Source organism: Pleurodeles waltl, chromosome 7 (genome assembly GCF_031143425.1).
Source record: "Pleurodeles waltl isolate 20211129_DDA chromosome 7, aPleWal1.hap1.20221129, whole genome shotgun sequence".
Classification (NCBI taxonomy): Eukaryota; Metazoa; Chordata; class Amphibia; order Caudata; family Salamandridae; genus Pleurodeles; species Pleurodeles waltl.
This window is the reverse complement of record NC_090446.1, coordinates 716,786,262-716,812,748: the sequence shown is the minus strand read 5'-3', so window position 1 is coordinate 716,812,748 and position 26,487 is coordinate 716,786,262. Positions and strand designations below refer to the sequence as shown.

Sequence of the window (26,487 nt, the reverse complement as noted above, 5' to 3'; positions counted from 1 at the left end):
TCCAACCATCACCGCTCAACCAATAAGTCCCTCTGAGGCCAACTTCTATGCTCCTAATTTTTACTGTTCACTTAAGCCCCATCCTACACATGATATACACTTTCATTCTCCCCTGCTGAATATACGTTGAAAACACTCTTAACATGTTGAAGCTGAAAAAAGTTAAGGACATAGATAAGTGTGTGTTTGGTTCTTGTCCCCACTAGCAGTTAATAACTGCAAGGCCCAAAATTAACTGGAACTCAAAGCACATCAGCAAGTGAAAAATGTTCTGCCACTAAGTCAAGACCCTTTGCAGACTTTATAACTTGGTGTACTCTGTCGCCATAATGCTGACACATCAAGGTTAGGAACATCGACGTCATCAAAAAAACAGTGACCTCAGTAGCACTTCAAGCAGATTAAGTAATTAAATTACCTTTTCATATACTCCGACTATAAGGTGCAATTCACCTTTTCCCGTGTGAATCATAAAGGATCCTAGTGAGGGCATTTTCTGATACTATCTTCCCTGGACAAAGCTGACCAGCTGCAAAGACGGGTGAACATATGTAATGCCCCTTTCCTGACCGTCTCCCGTTTAGGGAGAAACTGATGTGCCACGTGCTCTGGAAGAATGTACGGAAGAATGCACACAAGAGCCCCAAATGTAGCGAGGGTATGCTGCTGGCATCAAAGCAAAGCTAAACTGTGTGCAATGCCCATTCACATTTGACATGCTTTTATATGCTCCGTCAGTAGCTCGTTCTTTGTTCTGGATGAAAGTCGAGGGTTACATCTATTTTTTTATTAGGTATGAACCTACCGAATTACTCCTACGTTTGATCTTGCGTGGCTTACCGCTCATTTGAATTGTGTTGATGGCGGTCAGTACCATCAGATATTCTAAGTGTGTTGTGTGAGGGGGCGGGGTCCATTGCACATTACTACTCGAGAGAACCCTCACTCTTAAGAGATGCAGGCACCTCAGTACTAACCCATTTGTACGTCCGATCCTCAGAAGTTCACTGAAATCAGGACAGGTTCTTCACACTAAGCACATGGTTTGAATCAATCACCACAAACGTCCTACGGCTGGGAGAGTCCTCCTTCCAACAAAGCCAAGAAACCTCAAATGCAGAGAACCAAAAGTATCAGTTGCCGATTTAGGCAATCCTTTGCTTATAATACAGACGTGCAAGGGATGGGTTGGGAAAAGGCACTGTAAACCAGATTTACTAAGGCCAGGTTCTGGAAACTCGTTCAAAAACATTACAGAGTAAGTCTCGAGCACAATAAAGAGACAGAGGTTGTGCAAAAATATCTCATCAAAACAAGAGTGGAGAAAAATAGTAGCGCCTGAAGTCTTTGGTTATGAGGTTGACAATTGGGATCGGAGCAAGAGCAGGGCGGCTTGCGCTCGCAAACTTGAGTTTGCAGCAGCATAGCTGTCAAATTTTCGAATTCCGTAAGTGTGACATTTCTGTGCTTTCACTGTCTTTATGTGACATTTGATTGCCTTATGTGTGACACTTTGAGTTATGTTTTGTGGTGAGTGCAGAAAAGCAGTTTTGTTCATTTAATAAGTGCATGGCCCTACCACCAACCTGTACACACACTGAACATAAGCGCAGCTCAGCTAAGTTGTGTAGATATGCCTATGATGGGCCAAAATGTATTGGCTGTTGTATGGGATATACCAATCCCTTCATATGAATGCAATTAACAAGGAAGCTTTTTTAAATGCGTTTACATTTATTGAGACAAATAAAGCATGTAACCACCTGCAGTGACGACATTATAAACCAGTATTTAGTGTAGCCAACTGAAAGGGTTTTAGCCTGATAGGATGACTAGGTAATTAATCAGACTGCAAAGTCAGAACTGGCTGAAAGTGTAAATCACATAAGAGAAGGTCACTTGGCAACCTCTGCCTCGCCTACAAACAAAAACCCTGCAAAATATAAACAGTGTTTCTCATTCAATGGTCTTTCCCACCTGCAAGAAGAATTTAGATATGCACATTTATTTCATTTCCTTAGCTTGGACCAAATATCAGTAAATTGGATTTATTTTATGAACCATGCGCAACAGCCAGGGGTGGCTCCTCCGCAATGGCACTGCTCCCCTGGCCAAGAGCTAGGAGATGAAAAATAAAATGATAGTTACACTATTTTTTTTATTTTTCATCTGATGGCTCAGCCAGCAGTGCAGTGAGGGGCAGGGCAGGCCACAGAAAGTGGGAGGGGGGATGAGGAGAGAGTGCACCTAAGTGCGCATGTGTGTTTGGCTGGCTGTCTCAGGCTGACCAAACACACATTCACACTTAGGTTTCTCCATCCTGCATTTATTCAATAGCCGGGCTGGAGAAACTGCACAGATCCCAAGGTTGTGTCTGAGTGGCAGTTCAAGCCACTCAGATCAATCCTGACGCAGCTTTCATGCTAGGTTTAGCATGAAAGCATCACAGGGATTGCAGAGGAGCCCGAGCTGGTGTCCCAGTGAATGCTGGGACACCACAAGAAGAAGAGCGGCAGGAGTCAACAGGAACGTCGAGAAAGGTATGTTTTTTTTATTTTGTATTTATTGTTTCCCCCCTCATCGTCCCCTCTGTCCACAGACTGACATTTGCGGCGGCTGGCTACAGCACTACAGTGAGCAAGTGCTAAGCCACCCCATCTACTTTGCACCAATACTCTTCCCAGCAGCTGCAACATAGAGCTGGAGCACTGTCAGGTCTAGTCGGATAAGAGCGCCTCTTTTCAGGTGCTCATGTAAGCTTTCCCCTGTGTCAGCAGCGCACTTACGTCTGTTTAGACCAAAGGAGCTGGCTGCCACCAAGTGTCACTGTCAGACAGATAATAAAGAATAGAGTCATCCACAACTACGCAGGGTAAAAAAAGAGATATCCCGCTTAGATTTCTCTTCATCTAGTTTGTTTAACAAATTACTGACCATGCTCTAATGCGTGAACTTAAAATGCGTTACTCCAACGTGACATGCGTGGCACTTGGCAGGACTATAAACGTCCTTGCGTACCACAACATTTCACAATAAACTCAGAAGAATGGCGTTTGGACGTGATCATCAGACAAATGTATACAGCAAGCATGACATATACATTTTATAAACTTTTTTTTATATTGGCGTTATTATTTCCTAACGCTGTGTAAAAAGTGCCATATGTAACGCAATAATATAAAGTAACAATTACAATTTAATTTAACAATGGTCACTCTCGATTCATGCATGCAGCCTAGTTCACAATTAAAATCTGCACACTGTACATCTCTAAATTGTCGCTAGGTGGCGCGCTTCCCTTCTAGTTGAAAGTATAACGAGCTACAGCTCTAAAAAAAAACGCGAATAGCCAAGCAACAATTAATTCTACTATGCATATAAAAAATGGCATTTTAAATATATTTCTATTTTACAATTAAACATGCGCTACTTTGAACCAAGTGCGCACCATTATTGGTTGGTTTAAATTAAATGCAGAAGTAGTAGGCAGCTAGCAATGGGAATAATACCCGACACGCCTTGAAACTTCGGCAGACGCCCCAATCTCTGCATGAAATAAGTACACACCAAAAACAATTGGAATCCGTATTTTGAGATTTTCCAGCCACCGCAAATAATGTCGCCTATTATGATAGTTTCTCTATAGATCAACCGCTAGGGTCAGACATATTGTAGTTACTGTCACTACACCATTTTCGTGGTTGGCACACTACTTTTTCACATGGGGGCTAGGAGATGAAAGGGGCTTTCTGCCTTTGGATGCCATTTCTTCATTCTTCCAGTTAAAGTCATGACCATTATTAGAGGGGGTTGTCAGTTTAAAAAGATTGCCATCTGGATTCAGTACCCAGACGTACCGCTGCGATAACAAAGTAAATGCATTAAGGTTTTTCCACGAGGAAGCCACTCAGCATCTGTAGAACCTCCTTTTCGATGTGTGCATTACTTACCGTAAATTATCTCACGCTGCTTTTATTACGTGGTAACTGCTTCATACAAGCGCAACCTAAATCTCTGTTTCAGCCACTACTTTATGCTTCCAACCTCTGACCTGAAGCTCTATTTTAGTAGCAGCAGCCTAGGACTGGACAGATAATTGCCTGATTCCAGGGCCTCTGAAAAAGTACCTAATATTGCACTAACTCGCATGCAAAAAGTGATGTTCCTTTCCACAGTCGTGCATCCTCAAAGTGCATGCAATCTCAAAATTCTATTCTATGTTCCTAAAACGCAGCATACAAATTATGGCTGACGTGAAATCTCTGATTGCTCCCTGTCCTTTATCTTTAAATGACCCTATCCACTTCAAGCCTCCTCTGGTGAGTACAGCATACCCTAAATTATGAACGTCTGCATTAATCTCTATTACTGTATTTCTTCAAATAGCCCACATATCATGTCAAACATCATAATCTGGTCTCCTCTGCAACCTAGAGATAGCCAAACTTCAGTAGCTAATTTACTAACCCCACTAACCATATGAGTTAACTCACATCCCACCCCAAGAATGATCGCTACTTAACTCCTACTAATTTAACACACCACAAAGACACTGGAGTAAATACATGGAATAATCTCCTCCAGATAAGAGAATAATGGCTCAATGGTAAAACGCAATAACCATAGGATTAGTCATTAACGTTGTGGTCAGAGCAGCATGCTGCCCTTCGCAAAGCACTTCAATGCATTTGGGGTAGTAAGCACTATACAAATGGAAGAACAATACAACACAATAACACTTGAAGCAAATCACTCCTATGCCAAAATGTTGTAGTTCTACGACCCAAAGAGCACCACTCAAATTTGGAGGCTTCCAAGCTTACCGCAGAGCCATCGTGGAATCCTTCCCAGTAGTTGACCTATGCTCTTAACTATCTTCTGCCTGCATTGTTAATGCTTGGCCATCTGACCTCTTTTCTGGGATATAGCCAAACACCAGCGTCGCTATTCACCACTGGCTCCACACACCATTAAGTACCCGCTGCTCCTAACTTGTAATAACTGTTCCTATTGTCACAAAACGGACTCCCACCAGTGCCTCGTTCAATGCCAGATCAGCCACGAAAAATGTGTTATTTGAAACTTTTTATTTGAGTATGGAAAACGCAACTATCAATTGCTCAGGCTTGGCTCCACGAAAAATCCAGGCTACTTCTACTGTGTCTCATACAAGTCAATTAAAACATCCCATGTGGAAGTTGTGGGTAAGGCACTCACCAGTTTGATGGCCAGCAAAATCAGCGCGGGACCTCTTAAAGTGTCTCAGTTATATAAAGTTATTAAAGCTCAGGAAAAGCCACCAAAGATAAGTGCAGTGAAAGTGAAAGTGAAAAACAATACATCCACGGACTGCGTTCAATTTGAATTATTGTTTCCACAATTTGAGGGTTCCAACCTCCTCTGTATCTTCATCACAACTCGTAATAATCAGATTGTCTGCTCTATCTTCTTTCTAATTGAGTCTCAAAATTGAAAAGTGTAATTCATAAGTATTGCTCCTGGCACATCAATTTACTACTGACTTCCATGTGTTACAGTGGTAATTTACTTCTAAAATTGCATGGATTGGATTAGACTTCCAAAAATTAAGAATGTCTTACAAATTTAGAAGCGATAAAGAATACTATAAAGTAGCCTACAAACAAGTTAGCTGAAGCTAACTAGAATAATTCAGTTACTGATGCTGTAATAATTCAAACTCACCAGCGCTGCCATTTCTTTCCTCTGCACTGTCATAACCCACCAACACGGGTCAATTTTTTTTTCTAATAATCTGCTAGATGTTGACGAACTCTCATCCTTATCCATCAGAGTTTGTCTCTTGACTATTATTCAAGGTGGATGTTTTCCTTAATGAATAATCTAAAAGATAACTTGTTTTTTTTCTACTTCTTAAGAAACAAATACGTTCAAGCGATCATTGCCTTAATCCCCTTTAACCACAATCTCTACACCTCCAGGTGGTAAACCCACTCATGGTCAGGCATATCCTCACTATCTTCATCACTCAGGGTGTATTTCAATCCTACCCCAAATTGCTTGTTCAGCCATTGCAAATACCTTTACGATAAAGCTTCAGAACATGAACACATTCTCTAAAAGTTTTTGATTACTATCCCAAACATACAATGGGATCACTGTTGCCCTTGACCAAATTACATCACACAATAGGAAGTTGCTAAAGGACAAGATTCTTACCTTCGGTAACACCTTATCTGGTAGAGACTATATCTAGCTGCAGATTCCTTACTTTTGAATTCTCCCCAGGTGTCAGACTGGATCCAGAAGATTTTAGTGAACAGTGGCCCAGAGCGACATTAAGAGGCATAGATCGGTTCTGCGTCCGTCATCTATGCTGAATATGATGTCACAGGTCCTATATAGGCACCATCCTGGTGCGTTGATATCAGTTTGCTTTCACGACTTTCCAGATCAGGAGCGCAAAGCCATGCAGAACACTGACTACTGGTGCGGCAAAGCTAAAGCCCTGAAAGGGAAGTCCATATCCCTAGAAATCAGTTTGCAGAGTGGGGAGAATTGGTGGGTCAATAAGGAATCTGCAGCTAGATGTAGACTGAACCAGATAAGGTACTACCAAAGGTAAGTAACTTGTTCATCTGACAGAAACTTCTAGCTGCAGATTACTTACCTCTGGCAACACCATCCATGGAGGTGGGTCTGTGAACCAAGTTTAGACTAGAATGTGCTACAGGACGGAACTGGAGAAATGTCTGTCCCTTTGGACCTGCCTGTCCTGGCAGTAGTGTTTGGTAAATGTGTACAGAGATGCCCACTTTGCTCCCTGACAGATGTCATTGAATGGAACTTCATGTGCTACTGCAGTGGTTGCAGCTTTAGCTCAGGTAGAATGAGCACGACAATCTATGCACAATAGAGGGACCTCAACAAAGAAGGCTGAACAAGCAACCCAAAAAAAAAAACAGAAATGGCAAAAATCCCCCTAGAGTGTCCATAGCAGAGCCCTCTTGAGCCAGGGAGAGAATGAACAGTAGGACCTCAGAGAGCGACTGGCATCAAGTGGGGCCAACAGACTGTTTATCATGCCACTAGTTTCTTCTGAGAGGCGTATACCGTTTTGGTGGAGGGGGGCCTGGCTGCCAAGTTTATGTTACAGACTTCGGGAGGAAGGGCAAAGGCTCTCAACTGTCATCACTCAATCTCCACGCAAGAAGGTGGAGAGTGGACAGGTTTGGTTGCAAAACCCTCCACTGCTGCTGTGGCAGAAGATCCTCCACAAGAGGCAGTCTGATTGGAGGATCAATGAACATTCTCAGTAGATCGGGATACCAGACTCTTCATGCCTAGTCCAGAGCCACAAGTTTAATCTCCTTCAGAACTCTGGACAGAAGATGTATGGGCGGAAGGGCGACCAGGAGGCCCAAACTACATTCAAGACCAAACGCGTCTCTGAGCAACTACCACCTTGGAAACTTCAAAGAGGAAACTGCTGACATTGCGCGTTCACGGCAGACGCTTACAGATCTAACCAAGGCTCTCCTACTGCTGAAAGAGACCTTGCGCTACCTCCAGATGGAGACGCCATTCGTGAACTGCTAGGCATTTTCAGCTGAATTTGTCCAATCTGGTGTTCACAGATCCTGCCAATGTCAAACACCAGAGGTATGCCCTGCTGTTCCATCCATGTCCAGTGGGGCTAACAAACGGTCCACGACCCCACCCACCCACTGCAGTACCGCATGTTGGTGGTGTTAGATGTGAACACTTGCACCATATTTCTCTTGATAGAGGGAAGAAAGGCATTCAGTATCAGCCAGATAGCACGGAGTTCCAACAGATTGATGTGGAGTTCCATTCCTACCTCTCCCAGACGGCTGCCCCATCACACGAGTGACACATCGGTCACTAGTGTCAGATCTAATTGAGAAAGGTAGAGGGATCTGCCTCTGACCCAATCACGGTTCACTAGCCACCACTGCAGTTCTTTTGCAGTGCCCTATGAGATCTGGATCATGTGAGGGAAATTCCCCTAATGCTGCGCCTACTGGAACTTCAGAACCACTTCAGAGTCTGCATGTGTCACCTGGCATGTGTCACCAGTAGAATGCAGGAGTCTATAAGGCCCAGCAGCCTCAGAATCATTCTCACTGAAATTTAGGAAAAAGGCTGAAATACCAGTATCATATCCTGAATATCCTGAACTCGCCGCCCAAGAGGAGAAGCCCAAAAATGCACTGTGTCCAGAACACCTTTGATGAAAAGGAGGATCTGAGAGAGATTCAGGTTTGACTTCAGTACGTTTGTAGTAAACCCCAGCGAATGCAGGAGGTCTGCCATAGTCTGAAGGTGGGAGACATAGCCTGGTGCGAGCCTGCCTTCATGGGGAGAGGGGGAGCCAGACAGTCCAGAGTGCTGGCTACCTGAGCCACAAGGTCAGTGGCTCCCGCACCCTCAGCCACACAGAGGCTGGGCAGCATGTGCAGCATGGTGGTTGACTGGGAACAGGCATGGTTGGAGACCCCTTCCATAGCCACAAAAGGGGCTAAAGGCAGACTAGGGGAGATGAGGGGCTACCGCGAGGTAAAAGGACCTGGCCGCAGTCTGAAAATCCTTCAAGTGCTTGAGCACCAAGTCTGCCTGGTCTCCAAAGAGACGGGTGCCATCAAAGGGCATATTCATCAAAGAAGCTTGGACATCACCCGAAAAGCCAGATGTGGCACCTCAGGGCCACTGTCAAAGAAACCTCTCTGCTTAGAGAGTCTGTCATGTCCAGTTTGCAACAAATTGTCAACTTTGCCGCATCTCTCCCATTGGCACCACCCTGAGACACTACAGCCCGGGCTTCCTCCGGGTCCTGTGGCAGTACTTGCGCAACCCATATCTGACAGCATGTGGGAATAATGGTTAAAAAAGGCATGTGGTGTTCACGGACCGCAATGCAAGACTGGCAGAAGAAGACATCATCTTCCCAAGTGAGTCCAACCTTTTGGATTTCGTATCCCGGGGGACCAGAAGGGAACAGGCCTTGGGAAGTAGAGACTTGGACCACCAAGCTCTCACAGGTGGGGTGCTTCATTAAGAACTTTGTGTCGCTCAGGGCGATGGCAGCAATTGCAATTTTCACTGGATCCCCTGCGCTGGGTTTGGACCAGGTACCTAGTAGGTCATCAGTGAGGGCCTCATTGAACGGTTTCAGGGGTTCCGGGGTAGAGGATCCCTCTGTCAGGAGATTAGTCTGGATGGTCAACGAGGGCAGGTGAAGATCCAGGACTTCAGCCGCCTTCCTCACCACCATAGAATAAGAAGCTCCCTCCTCCGCTGTCAAAGTAGGGGAAAAAGCATTCCAGTATCTGAATAAGTATCCAGTTTGTTGCCCTCATCCAAGTGTTCACGGCAGTCCATTTCTTCATGGGACTGGTATTCTGAAGGGTCCAGCGAACCCTCCCGTTTATCACCAAAGCCTAGCCAATAGGAAAAGGGCTCAGGATCCCATCAAAGAGGCAAAGCTCCTGCAGGTGCTGGAGTCGGCGTTGTACGCCACCCATCTGACTCCGTGCTGGAGATTACAATGGGGATGGCACTGCCTATGGGTGCAGGTGATGCTGGGAGCATGGGCGTCAGAGAAGGTCAAGGTGGCGCGACCGCCATTGGACGGATCCAGGACTGGATCCCTGGGAGCCCCTCAGTTTTGAAGCTTAACCCATCGGGGACCCATCCGACTCTGCGGGGCTTGAAGGCTCTCCAACAGGGTCGGGCTGCTAAGAAATGAGGCGCATGGCCTCATAAAACTCTGAGTTGGGCAGGGGTCGCTCCGGCTCCTGGAAACTCAGGGAGATGTAGAGTCGGCCCAGGTTCCGCAGAACTAAGCCTAGAGCATCGACACTCCCTCGTCTCTCCTGCCAACGAGCGATGAGAAGTCGAAGAGCGCATTGACATTGTAGATTTCTTTTCATGCCTGGACTTACCCGATTGTCCTGAGGACTTGGAGTGTGAGGTTGACTTTGGACCCCACAATCGATCCGGGACGTTCCTCTCAACCAGGAACTCGACTTGCGCAGAGTCAAGCGCCGGACCGCCGTCAGCTTTAGGGACCACTCCCTCAAAGCCTTCGGATGCATGGCCCAGCACTTTGACCACAACTTCAGGTCGTGGTCGCGCTCCAAACACCAAAAGGCACCTGAAGTGTGGATCTGTCACCAACATCGTCTTATGACAGGATCTGCACGGCTTGAATCTTGTCTTCCTAGAAGACATACCACGAAACACCACGAGTTCAACTAAAAAAAAAAAAAAAATGACAAAGTAAAAAAAAAGCCAGTCAAAATTGACAGAGGGGTAGCTCTCTTTGGATCAGCGCTAGCAGGCGTGCCAGGGTGGCACCTATATAGGACTCACAATGTCATATCTGGCACGGATGATGCGGACGATGGACGTGGAGCCGATCAACACCACCTAATGTCATTCAGGGTTACTGCTCATGAAAATCTTTCGGATCCAGTCTGACACCTGGGAGAATTCAAAGGTAAGAAATCTTCAACTAGAAGTCTATCAGATTCATAATTTTGTGCTTTGCTGATTTCTGGTGCCCAAGACAATGCTGGGGTAGGAAACTAGAGAAATGCTGGATAAAGTCTCCAGTCACCACCAACAGTGAGGTCAGCCAGGCAGACTAAAATGAGCTGTGCTCAGGACCGAAGCAGTATAACAACAAGAACAGAATCAATAAGCTGAACACTCTTGGGCTTACTGACCGCTTGTTTTTTGCTTGTTATTTCTAGTGCGGGCACCAGCACTTATTTTTGAGGGCTGGCACTTATTTTTCTGCCTCAAGCATTTACTGCGAGCAAAAGAGACATATGGGAAAGACGGAGGACGAGAAAAATGAAAGAGCATCACAATAGGAGAAAGCAGAAAGCTGCAAGAGTGAGCTGAAGGGGCAGAGAGTGGCTGTAAACAGATTGAAGTGGCATGAGATGGCTTCAAGATTACGCTGCCTCAGTATTCCATTTGCGCACATTTAATTGCAGCAGCCACATGTTTAAGAGGGCGGCTTTAGGCAGCGGCACGCATTTACTTACAGATTAGGCATTGGGCTTACTATAAGATGGAAATGCTGTTCAAGCTGGCTCCTCTCCCAGTACTGCCCCGAAACCCTACATTGACCAATGTCTTCTTTTTTTTTCTTTTTGTTTTTACATAATATACCACCACCATTTGCCTCAACTTCTCAAAAGACAGATGACAGCATGAGCATGTTCCTCAAATAACACCCAGCGAGGTTCTATTCACCAAGCATACCCCAGCTAAAGAAACCTGTAACCCAAATCCCCTCTGTTTTTAAGCAAAGCACAGCGTACAGGTAAAGTAGAAGGAGCCATTCTGGATCTACCAACCCTGCCCCGTCATGGCCCTTGCTTCTCATGGTTATGTCACTGGTGCAACGAATTTGGCTTCTCTTGTTAGCATTTATATAGGTCTCTGTGGTAGCTATCGTGGTTTGGGACACACGGGAAGGATTGTTCCTGGTCCAGGTTGGCATCAGTTGCTACCTTTAGTTCCTGCAAGTTTATCACAAGATGAAGAACTACAAGACCCACCACGGTTGGAATCTCAAAGGAGGCAGTCATTGAGGAAGACTTCTATTTCAGCCAGGTAAGCTCTGCCATATCCGCTCGGGGGCTGCAACCCCTATCAGGCTGTGCAATCACGCAGGAAATTTAAAGATGTCTATTTTCAGTTAGGTGTCCCTTGTCACACTGCTTCTTTATTCTGAAGTGCTGTTGGTGTTTGAGCTCGGTTACTAGCATTTCAAATCAATGATGAGGCAGTTTACAGAGCAGCCAGTAAACTCTGGTTTCGGTAGGACATAACTCACCCAGACCTTATTGTTTTAGTTCATAGTTTTCGACTGTACATTAGACTAATTACCAATTATCTGAGAAGCGAATAGATGATAGTTTGCCTATGGGAAAGAATCAGTTTAGGGTTCTGTAATGTAAAGCAAAAACGTAGAATAAGCGGTGGTACGTTGTGGGCAGAGAACAGTGTAAACTTTGACATTCACAATCGTGCTTTTGAGAAGCCAGACACGTGAAGTAACTATGAAACATTCTGTCCAAATCCGGATTCCCCCACCCACCACCGTGCCTCCCCCTTTCTTCCCAAGAGAAAATAAGGTAAAGCTCTATAAAGGTTGACTGAACTACATTCGCATACTTGGAAAGTCTCTGACATGAGTTAAAAATTAAATCTTATCCAATGTTTCAAAGGAACAACAGTCAGTATTAGATTTAAATATTTCAAAGGACGTGGCATTTAGTGTAATCTGCAGTCTTCTCTTGTATTTGTCTCATTGTTTCTCAGTTCATACCCTGCCGGAAGGGAAAACTAACTTCGCATTTAAAAGTTATGTATGTGGATTGTATTTGAGAAAAGTACTTGCATCCTGCAGTGAAATCATTTCAGAACTCCTTCATGGCTGCACGCTCCGTACTTTCCTTTACCCTGGTTTAGCCACTCTGAACCTCAGTGTTCAAAAACCTGAGACACTGCTTCTGGAAGGTGGGATACTGGGAGAGTGCTGACCTCAAGGAATTTGGGCCTCAAATGCCCCCTCTTGGTCACTATACTGATTGGCACTACGATGCACAAAGAAACGGTACCCAAAAACTAAAGCATTCCATTGTCGCATTCTTCAGTGGCAAGCCTAGACACCAAGACTAATGTCTGCCACCTACTCATAACTTCGCATGGTTAAGACTATCAAGAAAATTGGCACAAGTGTCTCTTCACATCACGTGCTGCATTGCATTATCAATGGTTTCACTCCAACTTCCAAGCATGCATTGGAGTAGAAATCATAATACGATTAATGAAGAGACAAGTCACCTCAGTCTTAGGTTTAAATCATGCCAGTGCATGGATATTACTGAACCCAACCACAACCTTTAATACAGATGACAACACGGTTCTCCGACCCTACTTGGTGACATATTCTGCTTTGACTGGTCCATAGCATCTGTAGTACTGTACTAAATGTAGGCTTTGCACTGCCTTTTCCAAAAATAGTCATTGTGCCTTGTTGAGTTCAAGGTTCTACACTTTCTCCGAGACATACAGCTACATCTATAATTGTGGAAAGGTTTGGAGGACTAACAGCAAATTAGGTGTCTGCCAGGCATGAATGAAAAACTGGATGAAGCATATTAAATCATGTCTACACTTCTATGACAGAGAACTCCCTAATGTGAAACGTCAATCTTACTAGCTTTTCTTTTGACTAGTCCACCCCATTACGTCATACACTGAGTCCTTCAAAATAAAAAGTTCACAACCTAGACTCCGACCTACTTTTAACAAATCAGATCAACGGAATCACCATTAATGTTTATAGAGCAGTCCTACCAAGCTGACCCTTCAATCCATCCTGTTGGCACAGGGATTTAGGAGGTGACCAGATTAACATATCAAGGCAATACAAATGCAGGCCAACCAAAAGCTATGGCATTCTACAAATAGCCCAGAGCAACCTACATGCAAATACAACACTGCTGTTGCCAGAATCTTTGAAAAATAGAGACCAAATGGAATCTACCGTAAGGTTAAGTGAAGAAGATCCCCAATGCTGTACCGCACCATTCGTGGGCCGTAGCCCGGGAAAACCTAAGGCATGAGCGAAGTGATACTCAGTAAATCACCCGACTGCGGAGCGGCCAGGCCATAATTAAAGTAACGTCATTGCAGAGCACATAGGCCCAGAGCAAACAAACTCCCACACAGAAGCGGGCAGATATTGTAAGGGTTGGCAGGAGAGCAATGCATGCGTCAGAGCCAAGGCCCAAACCATGGATTTGTGGCAACCACCTTGGACGAGGCTAAAGCAAAAATGTTATATGGGAAAGGCCAAGTAAACGGACAAGAATCGTCCAGAAGGCAACCTGACAAAAAATAAGACAAAAATTATTATTAATAAATTCTAATTAAGGCTATTGCAAATACAGTGTGCAGCGTGAAAGAAAGAGGCAACTAAATTAAATAAAAGAGAAAGCATAGCAAGTGCTGCACTTAACAAAAACAGAGTAGGACAAGAATAGAAGGAAGCAAGACTTGAAATTAGATATGCCGTACTTGAAGAGCCAGAATGAAACATAAATGAAGTTGTTTTTAAAGAGCCAGTATAGAATAGAAATGACTGAAGGGGAGCAAAACTGGAAAATAGATGTCACTACAATGAAGATAAGCAGCCCTTGATGAACCAAGGGAAATGGTGCACATGTAATGCAACCAAGAGGCAAACACAATGAACATCTTGAAATAGAGTAACAAGTAAGAGAGGGAGGAAAAATGAAATAAACAGAGAAATATATCTTGTGAACAACTTACTCATGACTATACAAAAAACATGTGCCATAAAGTGCACTAAGAGCAAGAGTAAAAAATGATAAAAACTGAAGGATCTAATAGTAAATTAAAGTATATTAACGTTGTCCAGTCCTCCATCCTATTCAAGCTGGTGTTAAGGCTATTAGTGCACAATATCCACTTCAGTTCCTCTTTATTAAGTAGGGTGTTGATGTTAGCCACTCTAGGAGGGGTCATGACAACTGTGATGACTTGCCAACGGAGATCATTTTCACTGTGCTGCTTCTCCAGGCAATATGATTTACATTGGTCACACTACACAGTAGGCACGCATAAGGATTTGTTAGTACAGGAGTCGTCTTCAGTGTAAAGTGTTGAATGCTCCATTGGTGGACCACTTCTTGGAGATGCAGCACCGTGAAACTGGTCTCCGTTGGCAAGTCATCACAGCTGTCAAGACCCCTATCTCCCGTCTGTTTCCCCTTCTTGGCTTCGTCCCCCCACCCCTTTTTCTATTTGTTGATTCTTATAGGCACTGGGTTATGCAATTATAATTCCTTTCTCTTGGGTGGTGATCTCAGCATTGTAACAGGGATTGTTCAGTGTTCTCTTCATGCTCAGGGTTACGGATTGAAAACCTCTTCTCCTTGATCATAGTACTTGACTAAAGGATCGTTATGTGGTCTTATAAAGTGGTATCCCTTTTCTCCACATTGGTTTGTCCTGCTGATGAGCCTAGTATTGGACTAAAGTATCAAAACATCGTCAACTGTAGCACTTTGACTCTGCTTTTGATTATTTGTATTCAGCAGCAATGAGTATGAGTACTGGTGAAATGTGTAAGTGTTTTCGTGTGTCGTATTTTTAATGCTTGAATAATGTCTTTTGTGTATGCTGAATGTTCCTTCCCTATTCGCGTGTGCTTCCTCACTATACAATTTAGTTTGTAAATAAACATGCTGATTTTTTCATCTCCTATTTTGTGAATTATAAATAAATTCCATTTGGTTTCTAATTTTCATTTTTCCGTTTATTGGTTTTCTTGAGGGACCTATGTTTCTTTACAGCATACCTTGATCCCTGGTCTCACGAGTACCCTTGGGTCCCCTTGTTCCTTACAGCGCCAGAATCTTTAGCATTAAAAGCCAGAATGATCATGGTCTAAAGCATTATGTGCCAAACACATGGCACAGCACAGGAAGACACGGTCTCTCATATCCAAAGTCATTGGGACATAAGGGTCTGCTAGACATCTTAACCCCGATAACTAAAGATTACCTGCCATTGATGCAGACTGGGTACAGGAGATTTTGAGTAAGGTCCCTCCACACTAAATGCTCCAGCCTCTGGCTCGTACACTCCACTCCTCAACTTTATATTGGAAGAAAACTTCCCTGAGATTTGGTAGAGATCTCAAAACATGTGTGCCCCAGCCAGACAGACACAACCCGTATAAATGTACTTCAAGCCTCCTAATTCATCATACGTCAGCCATGCAGATATTGCATTTTTCTCAGACGAACAGATGGGAGATGCCTAACTTTGGAACATGTTCGGTCCAGAGCATAAAGACAAAAAATACTAGTTTATTACTTGACAGGCTCTGCTCAGCCTACAATGTAGTCAATAATACACCCATGCAAGACCGATAGAAGGCGGACTCGGGTTTTTGCAGTGGACAAGTGGAGGATAATACTGTCAGTTTCAATCGAGCCCTTGCCTTGTAGTTTCATCTGAAACTAACATTTGCATATATGGCATTACGTGAGGGATGACTCACTCCTAAAAGCTTTTTCACATTCATCTCTTCAATTAACATCTCACTGAATAAACGCAGTGCTGGTTGCCAGGTTAATCAACAAACTCTTTCACTCTCCGTGTGTATAACAAACAAGATTAGGAAAATATCACCCAAAAAATAAACATACGTTCCTTAAAATCTGAAGGGGAATGGGACTTGTTTGTTTCTTAACAGTGATTGAGAGATTAAACCCTCAACGTCAGAAGAACCACACAAACAAGGCAAACGTAAAGCAACTCAAAAAGCACACTGCATATAGTGAAAGTTTGCAGAGGGCGCTGAAAAATGTATTTGATTTTAATTCCATTTGTACAAAAATGCACATAACATATTTGGAGGAAAAGTGCCACCCTGAACTTCCTGCTCTAGCAGCGAGATCAACGTGGCATTTCTCAATTTAACGAAAACTTCACTCACAAGTGCTGTAGGACGCTTCGCACTGCAGGGACATGATCTGGAACTTCTCCTCGTCTGTCTCCACGTTCAGGTTGGAGAGATACTGCTTTACTTTCCGGGCCATTTGGGCGTCCTCATACAACTTCTTAGCGTTGAGAAGGGAGCTGCGCCGGGCACGTTTCTTGTGGGCACCTCCTTGCACATCCAGCATGTTGGAATTGGTGCTGCCCTGGCTCAGAGACCTGCAAGAGTCAAAAAGGTGCAAGGAACATTAGAGAAGCTCTAAGAAAGAGGAAATGAAGTACCAAAAGCTTAGGTTCATATCATCTTTAATTTTTGCAGTTAATTCTAATGCAAGCAGAACAGAATTAGTATGATGGTAAACAGCGGCTGGAGATGCTTTCCATACAAGTGTATCTAGTATTAATGTTTGTAAAATGGAAATAGTTTATATGCTTCTGCTGTTATGCTTTGCAACCATGAAAGGACTGGGATTAGTTCTAAAGTAAGCAACAATACAATGTGCAACTTACTCTAAAATGATTCAACGTCCATCAGAAACAGTCCAGACACCCAATGGTACGTCAGTAGTAGGCAATCTCTACCCACTGCTGACGCTGCCTATGGTATGTTTTACTCTGTTGTCATTTGAGGCTAATCAACAAACACAGACAATTCATTTTCACATACATTGAAGTACAGCACTGGTGAAGTACAGTCAAAAAACTCACAACAAAACGAAATTGATCTAAAACACTAAAAATATATATTAATTGGGAGGGGGAGGATGGCCTGCCAAGATGGCCGATCAGATGAGATTCCTTTCGGCTCCACTGTCAACCACAGCAAAAGATGGTAGACTGACTATATTTTCAGTGCAGAACTACCCAACCTGGGTCGCTACTTTGAGGAGATGAAGGGTGAACCCCGTTAAGCTATTTTGCTGGGTATTTCAGTGGTGGATGATGGCGCCTGAAAAGCCTTGCAATTGAGGCCTAGCTGCACGACGGAGGCCAGCAGCGCCCGAGAGAGAAGTGGGCCTAGCCGGCAGTGATCGCACCGTAAATTGGTAGAGCTGAGGCAACAGTGACCCTCAGCCACCAACGAAACACCAGTGAGTGGGATTGCCAGTGACCACTGGGGAGATGTAAGACTGTTAAGCAGCGCCTGCAGAGGAAGACAGCATCGGAGAAGGGCGGAGGGAGGAGACCAAAGGATAGCCAAGAGTGCAGGAGAGATACTCACCATTGCAGACCATTCCGGCTGACTCCATAAGCAGCACCTCGCCAGCGGGGGAATGGAATGAAGGAAGAAAGGCCCCCAGATGCTGTGCTGACTCGGGCAGGTTGCCTAACCTTAAGATTGTGCCCCCCTCCTTTGATGGGGCAGCTTGAGGCCTACAAGCCCTGCAGTGAAAGTCCCGTAATGGGACAAGTGAATAAGCAGTCAAGGAACCCCCCCCACCGAGTGTGGAGGCATGAATGCCAGACCCCAGGGCGGGAAGGACTGTGAGGACGAGGCCTCATGAAGGAGTACTCAGTGCGTGGCAAGAATGCTTTGCCTACAGAGAGACCATTCAAGGGAGAATACAGACACCTGGGCTCCCGAATAAAGGAGTAGAGAGAGCCTGCCGCACTCGGAATATCTGCAAACGGAGAGACAGAGGTAGAAACATCTCTATGCTGATAAGCAGGTACTTACGTGCCACATTAATGCAGGATCCTTTGGAGTGGAGCTGCACGTTCCCTGCACGGCCCTTCCATTCTCACGAGCATGGACCCTGGATCCCGGAAGAGATACTGGGCTACTACCGGGCCTAGCAGACTACTAATAGAGGGAAAAGATGGCAGGGCTGATAAACATACTCCTAGAGGTTTCTACTTTGCCACATGCTACCCAAAAAATAGCAGTCTAACAGGGTCTCCAGCCACTGAGGCAAGCCTGTCCTCGCCTGAAATTATCAGTATGGGTCTCGCATGGGATGAGCTACTCTTGTCATTAAGATACTTTAAAAAAGAACAAGATGAACTGAAAGCTGACATTAACTCCTCGCTGGAAAAACTCAGAGCGGACCTCAACGTTAAACACACTTCACTGCATCAGCACATGGACTCGGTAGGCGTGAGGGTGCTGGAAGTAGAGGTGAAGACCGAGGAAGTAGAGGGCCGCATGAATCAATTGGATGAAGTGACACAATCTCTACGACAAGTCCAGGCTTCCATACTCAAACAGGAAGACATGGAAAAAAGGTTGCGGCATGATAATATTAGAATCAGAGACCTGGCAGAAGAGGCAGAGGGACCAAACCGCAAGACCTTTGTAGTGGGCCTGTTCCAAGAGTTACTGGGTGACACGCACCGCAAGGTGAAATTAGAAAGAGTTCACAGGGTTGGCACTAGAACCCTCGATGATAAGAGACAACCACGAGACAGACTGGTAAAACTCCATACCTTCAAGGTCAATGAGGCCATTCTTCAGGCAGCGCGAAAAGCTGGGAAAGTCTCTTTCCAAGGAGAGACATGTTCTGTTTCAAGACATAGCCCCAGCTTCATTAGCCTTGTGGCAATAGTTTAAGCAAGCAACAGATAAATTAAGACAGGACCGTGTCAGGTAGCAATGGACATTTCCCTTAGGACTTGCCTTCAAATTACAAAGTAAACCCTTATGTAACTGACTTATCGGAGGCGATGACCCTGTTGGGCATCCCTCTTCTAGAGGAGCACACTGCAAAGGAGGGTCTGAAAACACAGTATGGAGAAGCACCACAACCCTCGGCATCGGGGACCCGGTTAACCCTCGACCTCATAAGAAGCACTGACTAAGGTGGGATCCACCATTTCGGGAACCACATGTCTTATGATCTGTGCAATGCAGAACGCATGGACATGATGGCCAGTCTACCAACAATGGCCAGACAGAGACAACACCACCCACCCCTCAGGGGAGAAAAAACATAGAGCGCAAGACCTTGCTCACATAGCTGATGGTTCCCATGCATACTAGCTCTCACTTACTAGCAGTAGCTAGTTTTGTTTGCAAACTGATTCTCTACTGTGATCCCAACTCCAGGAGATACACAAACCAGCATAAGCAGTTTCAGGTCACAGCTCAAGCTGTTGCTGACACTAGCACTGAGATGAAAAGAAATTGGGACAGGTTGTCCCTGTTAGTTTATATATTTTTGTTTCATGGTTCTGAGGGATTGGACATGGATGGAGGCAGATATATTGCTGATGGTGGGGGTGGGGGTGCTGGGGCACGGGTGGTCTGGTGGGGATAGGGCAGGTGCATTCCCTGATATGGCGAGTGGAGGGCCAATGGTTGGCTCCCATTGACAAGTTATGCACAGTAATATACATTTACCATGGTAGTGACAACACTTACGTGGCATGTTCAGGGTCTAAACTCACCTGTGAAGCATCACAAATTGTGGAAATATTTGTTGGACCAACCCAATGTTGTGGTCACCCTACAAGAGACCCACCTTAAATGGGAGGACGATCATAGTCTTAAACATAAAACATACCCACACACTTTCAAATCTTCAGTCTCTTCGAAACATAATGGTGTGGCACTTATGTTCCACCAATCTCTACAATTCTGCACCACGGGCCATCAAACCGACAAGGAGGGGAGAATCGTCATTGTTAAGGAATTGCTAAGGGGTCAGCAAGCTACAATCACTTCTGTTTATGCACCTAACATTAATTGGGAAAAGTTTCCCCATGCTTGCTTAACGATGTTGGGGGGATTAGCGGAGGAAGATTTTAATCTCACTTGGCACACTGCCAGTGGTAGCACACACCCCCATCGCTCATCGACAGGCAACTTTCCCCACGCACTGAAACACATACCACAAAAGATGGGACTCACTGCCGCCTGGAGAACATGTCATCCCAATGACTGATTATACTTTCTTTTCACACTCACATCGTACATGCTCTAGGATTGATTATGTCTTTGTCAGTCAGGCGAGGGTACAAGAGCTGCACAAGGCAATGTTTCATTTGCTAACCCTTTCTGACCACACCCCAGTGGAGGTCACACTACAATACGATACAGGCCAGTCGCAATATCCTTGTGGATCACTCCCCCTTCTCATGACTCAAGACAGACTCTCTCGAGACGCCCTGAAGCCAACCATTAGAGGCTATTTCTTACCTAACAATCAGGATGATACAAACCCGAGTTTAACTTGGGATGCTTTCAAAGTGGTGCTCTTTGGGAGATGTATTTCCCTGATGGCAGCAATGAATAAATAGAGAGCAAGGGATTGTCTTGCTTTGGAGGCGGAACAACGCATTGCTGAACAAGCACATAAAGAGCACCCCACACTAACTACAGTGCAAAGTAACAGCTCTGAGAGGTAAACAAAATGCTACATACACAAATAGGGCAGAGCTTACGTTGCTGCACCTTCAGAGGCCATACTATGAACAAGGGAATAAAGTGGGCTCACATCTGGCAAGACAACTCTGAGTTAAAAGGGACAGAGAATATATGGGGACATATGACGACCCACGAGTAAGCTGACCAGCTCCGATGTGGAAAAAGCTAGCATATTTAGGGACATTTACATAGAGCTCTACAATGCTGCACCTACTTTAGACAGTGCCCACCTAGGACATTGATCTTCCACAGGTGTCTTCAGCACAGAATGGGACATTGAAGGCACCCACTGATGCAGAAGAGGTCCAGCTGGGATCAATCATCTTTAGCTTCATGAATCACCACAGTCCGATGGGCTCACAGCAAAATTTTATGTAACATTCAGTTCTGAACTGACACCACACCTGACCTCCTTGTTTAACTACAGGTGCACCTCGGGAGCAATTATACCCTCCATGGGGAAGACCCTTATCATGGTCATTCCCAAGTCAGGGACAGACCCTCACACCTGTGGGTCTTACAGGGCTACAGCCCTTCTAAATCTTGATGAGAAACTTTATTCCAGGATATTCATATCTCGATTAGAGGATATGCTGCAAGATTTGGTCCACCCAGACCAATCTGGCTTTATTAAAGGGCGTCAGATGCACCGTAACATAACAGGGGGTGGTCCATCTGATTGAAAAGGCTCATAAGAAAAAGATCCCAGACGTTCTGTTGAGTCTTGATGCCGAAAAGGCTTTTGAGCAGGTGGATTGGATTTCCCCGTCTCATGCCCTCCGACTCAACGGGTTTTGTGACCAATTCATTACGACGGTACAGGCAAACTATGCTGCACCGCAGTCCAGGATTCTGGCAAATATGGTAAGCTCTGTGACATTTCGACTGACAAGAGCAACAAGACAGGGTTGCCCTTGGTCATCTTATTTGTACTCAGCATAGAACCTCTGGCAGCACGTATCCGCTCTTCAAACCACATAACCGGGATACCCTTTGGGGCGATAGAGCATAGGATCTTCCTATTTGCTGACAATGTCCTCTTAACTCTCAACCGTGGCCCAACACCTTCCTCCTTCCAGGAAGATCTACATCTCTTTGAAGAAGTAGCGGGCTTTGAAATCATCCTCACTAACGCTTATATGCTGAATCTAACCATGCCCTTATTGGAGATGGAACCTCTGATAGCTTCCATGCCCTTTCGGTGAGCGAAGGAAATAACATTTCTAGGCATTACAATCACGCCAAAAATAGACTATCTATACCGTGCAAACTCCCCCCCTTTGATGGCCCAAATAAAAGAGGAGTTGAAAAGATGGGTGCTGTTTTACATCTCAAGGTTAGGGAGGATAAATGCAATAAAGAGGACGATTCTGCCTAAGGTTCTATATCTGTTTGAGTATCACAGTGGATGTTGAGCACACATTTTTCTCCACATTACGTATGATTATCATACACTTCATCTGGCAAAATAGCCGAGCTCGCCTACCCTATAAAACACTACACATGCTGAGGGAGTCAGGAGGTCTAGCGCTCCCGGATTTCCTGTTATATTATGAAGCGGCGCAACTGAGAGTCATTACAGAGTGGTCTCCTAGGGCACCGGACAAGCACTGGTTACACATGGATCGGGCTATTGTGGGGAGGGTGCTATGTGGCCTAATCTGTAAGCCGAAGTCTGATCGTCCCCATAATGCTCACAACTTAGCACACCAACAAAAATGACTCAAGGTCTGGGATGGGGTGACTAAAGGGTGTGTTGGATGATCTTTCACTCTCCTCACACACCGATACACTACAACCCAGCTTTCACTCCAGGCTCTCCGGCCAGGCCCTTTGATGCTTGGAGAGACAGAGGCTGCTTCACTCTAGATGATCTTTTCCATAATTGTAACATATTAACCTCTGAAAATTGCAAACGGACCTTTCATCTTTCGCACATGGAATTTTACCATTATACACAACTAGCAGTCACATGGGAATTAACTCCCATTGAACAATTTGTCCATGGAGAAGGCAACACTGGAGGGACTATAACCTTCTTCTACGTCTTGCTACTCACCACACTAACTCCAACACAACCCTGCCACCTTACTTTTTGGAAGCAAATATTAGGGGACAACATTCCTGGTAGACGGTGGGTCAAACTGTGTCAAGATATCCTGAAGTGCACTCGACCCATAATTTTGAGGGAAACCAATTACAAGATCTTGTACAACTGGTACCTATATCCTACTAAACTGAAAAAATGTTTCCGGACAACTCAGATCTGTGAGTCTCTGGGCGCCTAGGCGATTTCCGCCACGTATGGTGGGACTTTCCAACAATTTGACCCTTTTGGAATAAAATTCTGGTGCACATTAAAGACATATTAGAATAGCCAATACCTTCATGATAGGCTTTCCCCTCTGGAGTTACGAGAGTATACTCTTGAAACACCAAACACACAGTGATAGGGCAATCCTCTGGCTTTGCCTTGGCACTGCTAAGACAGCAATAGCAGTGGCCTGGAAAAAAAAAGGAGGCCCGGCACTCACTCATTGGCATGACCATCTTTGGAGGCATTGAAGGTGGATATACTGGTGGACAATTTTAAAAACTTCAAATATATATGGGGACCTCTAGTATCCTATTTGTCTGTAGGTCTACCACTACTCGCCTGCCCCCACATGCACCATGGCTTTGCATTTGCTCCAGATTTAGGGCCCTGGGGTGCCCCTTCTCTGGCCTTCCTTTCCTTCGTCCCCTGGGGCCTTCGGGCTCTGGCTGGGCAGATGCCTCCAGAGATCACTGGGACAGTGGGCTGTATGTACCCCATCATGTTGACTGAACCGCTCTATGAGACATAAGACCGCATCTATCTCCCTAGACCCATGTTAGGTTTGTTTAATTGGTGTTTTTGTTTTATTTCATGGTTACATTTTACTAAAATGGTTGACAGTTAAAGCAGATGGATGGTCGTTAGATGGTAATCTGTCTCGATATAAGCTGTGTTATGTCAATGGCTACCATGTACAGGAGAAGCTACAACACGTTATACTCTCTTTGTACTGACTTTCAGCTTAATAAAAACAAATCTGACTTAAAAAATATATTAATTGTAGGCTTGATGGAATGAAACATGGTTGTCAGTGAAACTATAAGCAGGGAAGACAGGATGCCTCACATTTTGCAGATACTACATTTTTGTTATTCCAGTTCTTTTACATAGTCTTCATTTTCCCAAGGAAATAGTTTGCCTCTTCACGGAGCTTGCAAAAGTAGACCACTTTCATATCTGTTTATCTTAGTCAGTATGAAGTGAAGCTGCTCAATATTCATTTGATTCTCCTGATTTTTGCTTAAGAGTCTCCCTCTAGGCTGGGAGCGAAGGTGAGGGACCCAGCCCCATATCTGCACTGCCTCTGATCTTTCCCACGTACACCAAGCCGGGAAACTATAATGACCACAAAAAGCAAGAAGAGAGACTACAGAAAGAGCTGATTTTTTTTGTTTTAAATAACCAAAGAACATTCTTCATTGTTGACAGGGCCCGCAAATATACACTGGCGTAGCAAGGATGGTCGGGGCCCAAATGCAGTGAAGTAAAATGACCCCTATCTCTCCCCCCCCCCGCAAGGCTGAATGGCTAGTAAAAAACAGTCATAACTGCGGGGCAGTGAACGTCCCCCTCACAACTTCAAGCCACTGGTGCCACTGAACTTGTCACGCCATTGGTGGCTAAGCCCCTACAAATAGATTAAAAACTAGACTACACAGCTGTAAACGAGGTGAACTAAAGAAGTAACAAGTACACGTAGCCTGAAACAATGCAGGAGCAAGACATCTTTAGTAGTGTACTGAAGAAGACAGTAAAGTGTGTATCAATCTACTGCAGAGGCCAGTACATATATTTGAACAGTGGTGGGGTTATGTTGTGCAGTGTTGTACTGAAGCCAAAAGAGATGTGGAACCAGGAGGGAGACTTGTGGTGTGCATGATGTGTAAATGTTAAGGCACTTCGACCTTGTAGGGAGAGACCAAACCTCCAGTAGAGAGTGGATGGAAGAACATAGAAGGTAAAAGTTAAAAGAAAAAAAGTAAGATGTATGTTCTAATGTGGGGCTGCGAGGAGAGGAGAGGAATAGAAGATCATCAAGCGGTAATGTCAACGAGGGCACACAGGGTAAACCAGGGCCCTGAAAGGGGAACAGTACTTTAAGACATGTCACAATGACCAAAGGCAGAAGATCTGGGGTGTTCAAATTCTGCTACGAACTATTTGGTGAAGAACACAAACTATAAAGAGATAAAAGAGAAAGACGAAAAAAAGAAAACCCCACATTTCTGCCCAAGTGGGAAGGGGGTGAAATGGCATCCACTAATCAAACAAAAGTAGCCTCTCCCTTGAAGAAATGTAATAAATGCAATGGGGGACAGTCTACTTGGAAACAAAGACAAACGTGTGAAAACTGATTAAAAAAAGAAAATACCATGAGAGTTCAGCCGGGATTCCGGCTTCGTAACTATCATAAGGGTCAGGACCTATTATACGTAAGCAACAGTACAAGATCAAGAGTACCCAGAGCAGGTGTCCAAGACTGGACTGGCCGGCCCAGGTATGCGGGTAGCAGACACAGATGAACAGACAATGATCTGGGATGCCACATGGGAATTTGGGACGAAAAACTACAAGATTCTTTTATTAGCGGACTGGAATCACAAAAGCATGAAAATGGAGTGTCAACTCACTGAAACACAGACGTCTTAAGCTAGACACAGCTCAGCTGAAATGCTTAAGCTGGTAAGACACCAGGTATTTTGGAGTTATAAGGAAGTTCTATTCAGATGCCTGGGAAGGAAAGGTGTGGTCTCCGGAAAATATTCCCAATAATTGGCAGAGGCATACCCGAGGACCGATACTGGAAAAAGTGCTCTAGTTTAGATTAACAGAAAAGTATCACTGTGATCAGGTATAATTCAGCCTTTTCTATTCAAGGGAAATATAATGTTCTCTTTGCAGCACAGGATTAAAGAGGACCACAAAGGACCTTTTAACACTGAGGCTGCCTGGGCTATTGGTCAATTCCCTCTAGTTTGTTCATGTGTTATTGGCAGCTAAGCCTAAAAATCGATAAGAGTCCGGGTCTCTATATAAACCTCTCAATTAAAAACACTAGCTCCAATAAAAACGGGGGACTTGCAATTAAGATTTGTTTTCTTCCAATAAACTGGACTCTCTCTATATATATATTTTACCTCATGAACAATGTATGGCCTTTAAATATGAGCATTTCAGAACTATTAGAAAATAAACATTGACAAAGCCAATATGTGTGGCTAATTTGCAGTGCATACAAACACAACAGATAGTAAGGCTGTAAATGGTCAAAAAAAGTTACCGATCCTTAACATTAAGGAACATCAGAACGTGCAATTAAGAAAGCTATCCACATTGTGGAAACTGATACTAAACATTTTGATGGTTTTTATTATGAATGTTGCATTCTAATAGCACTTACGGGGAGGTTTTTAGGTAACACCGAACTCTGAAATCACAACACGAACAAGGCTCCAGAATAGAT

The 26,487-nt window shown here is 44.6% G+C and overlaps 1 protein-coding gene across 1 annotated transcript in view; it reads right to left on the bottom strand.

The window, feature by feature from the left end:
* The window catches only part of RAPGEF6 (Rap guanine nucleotide exchange factor 6), an 822,369-nt gene that overhangs the window by 57,498 nt on the left and 738,384 nt on the right, over positions 1 to 26,487 (bottom strand). The window contains 1 exon segment of the mRNA XM_069201702.1: positions 16,559 to 16,779. Within this exon segment, the coding sequence (XP_069057803.1) occupies positions 16,559 to 16,779 (221 nt within the window).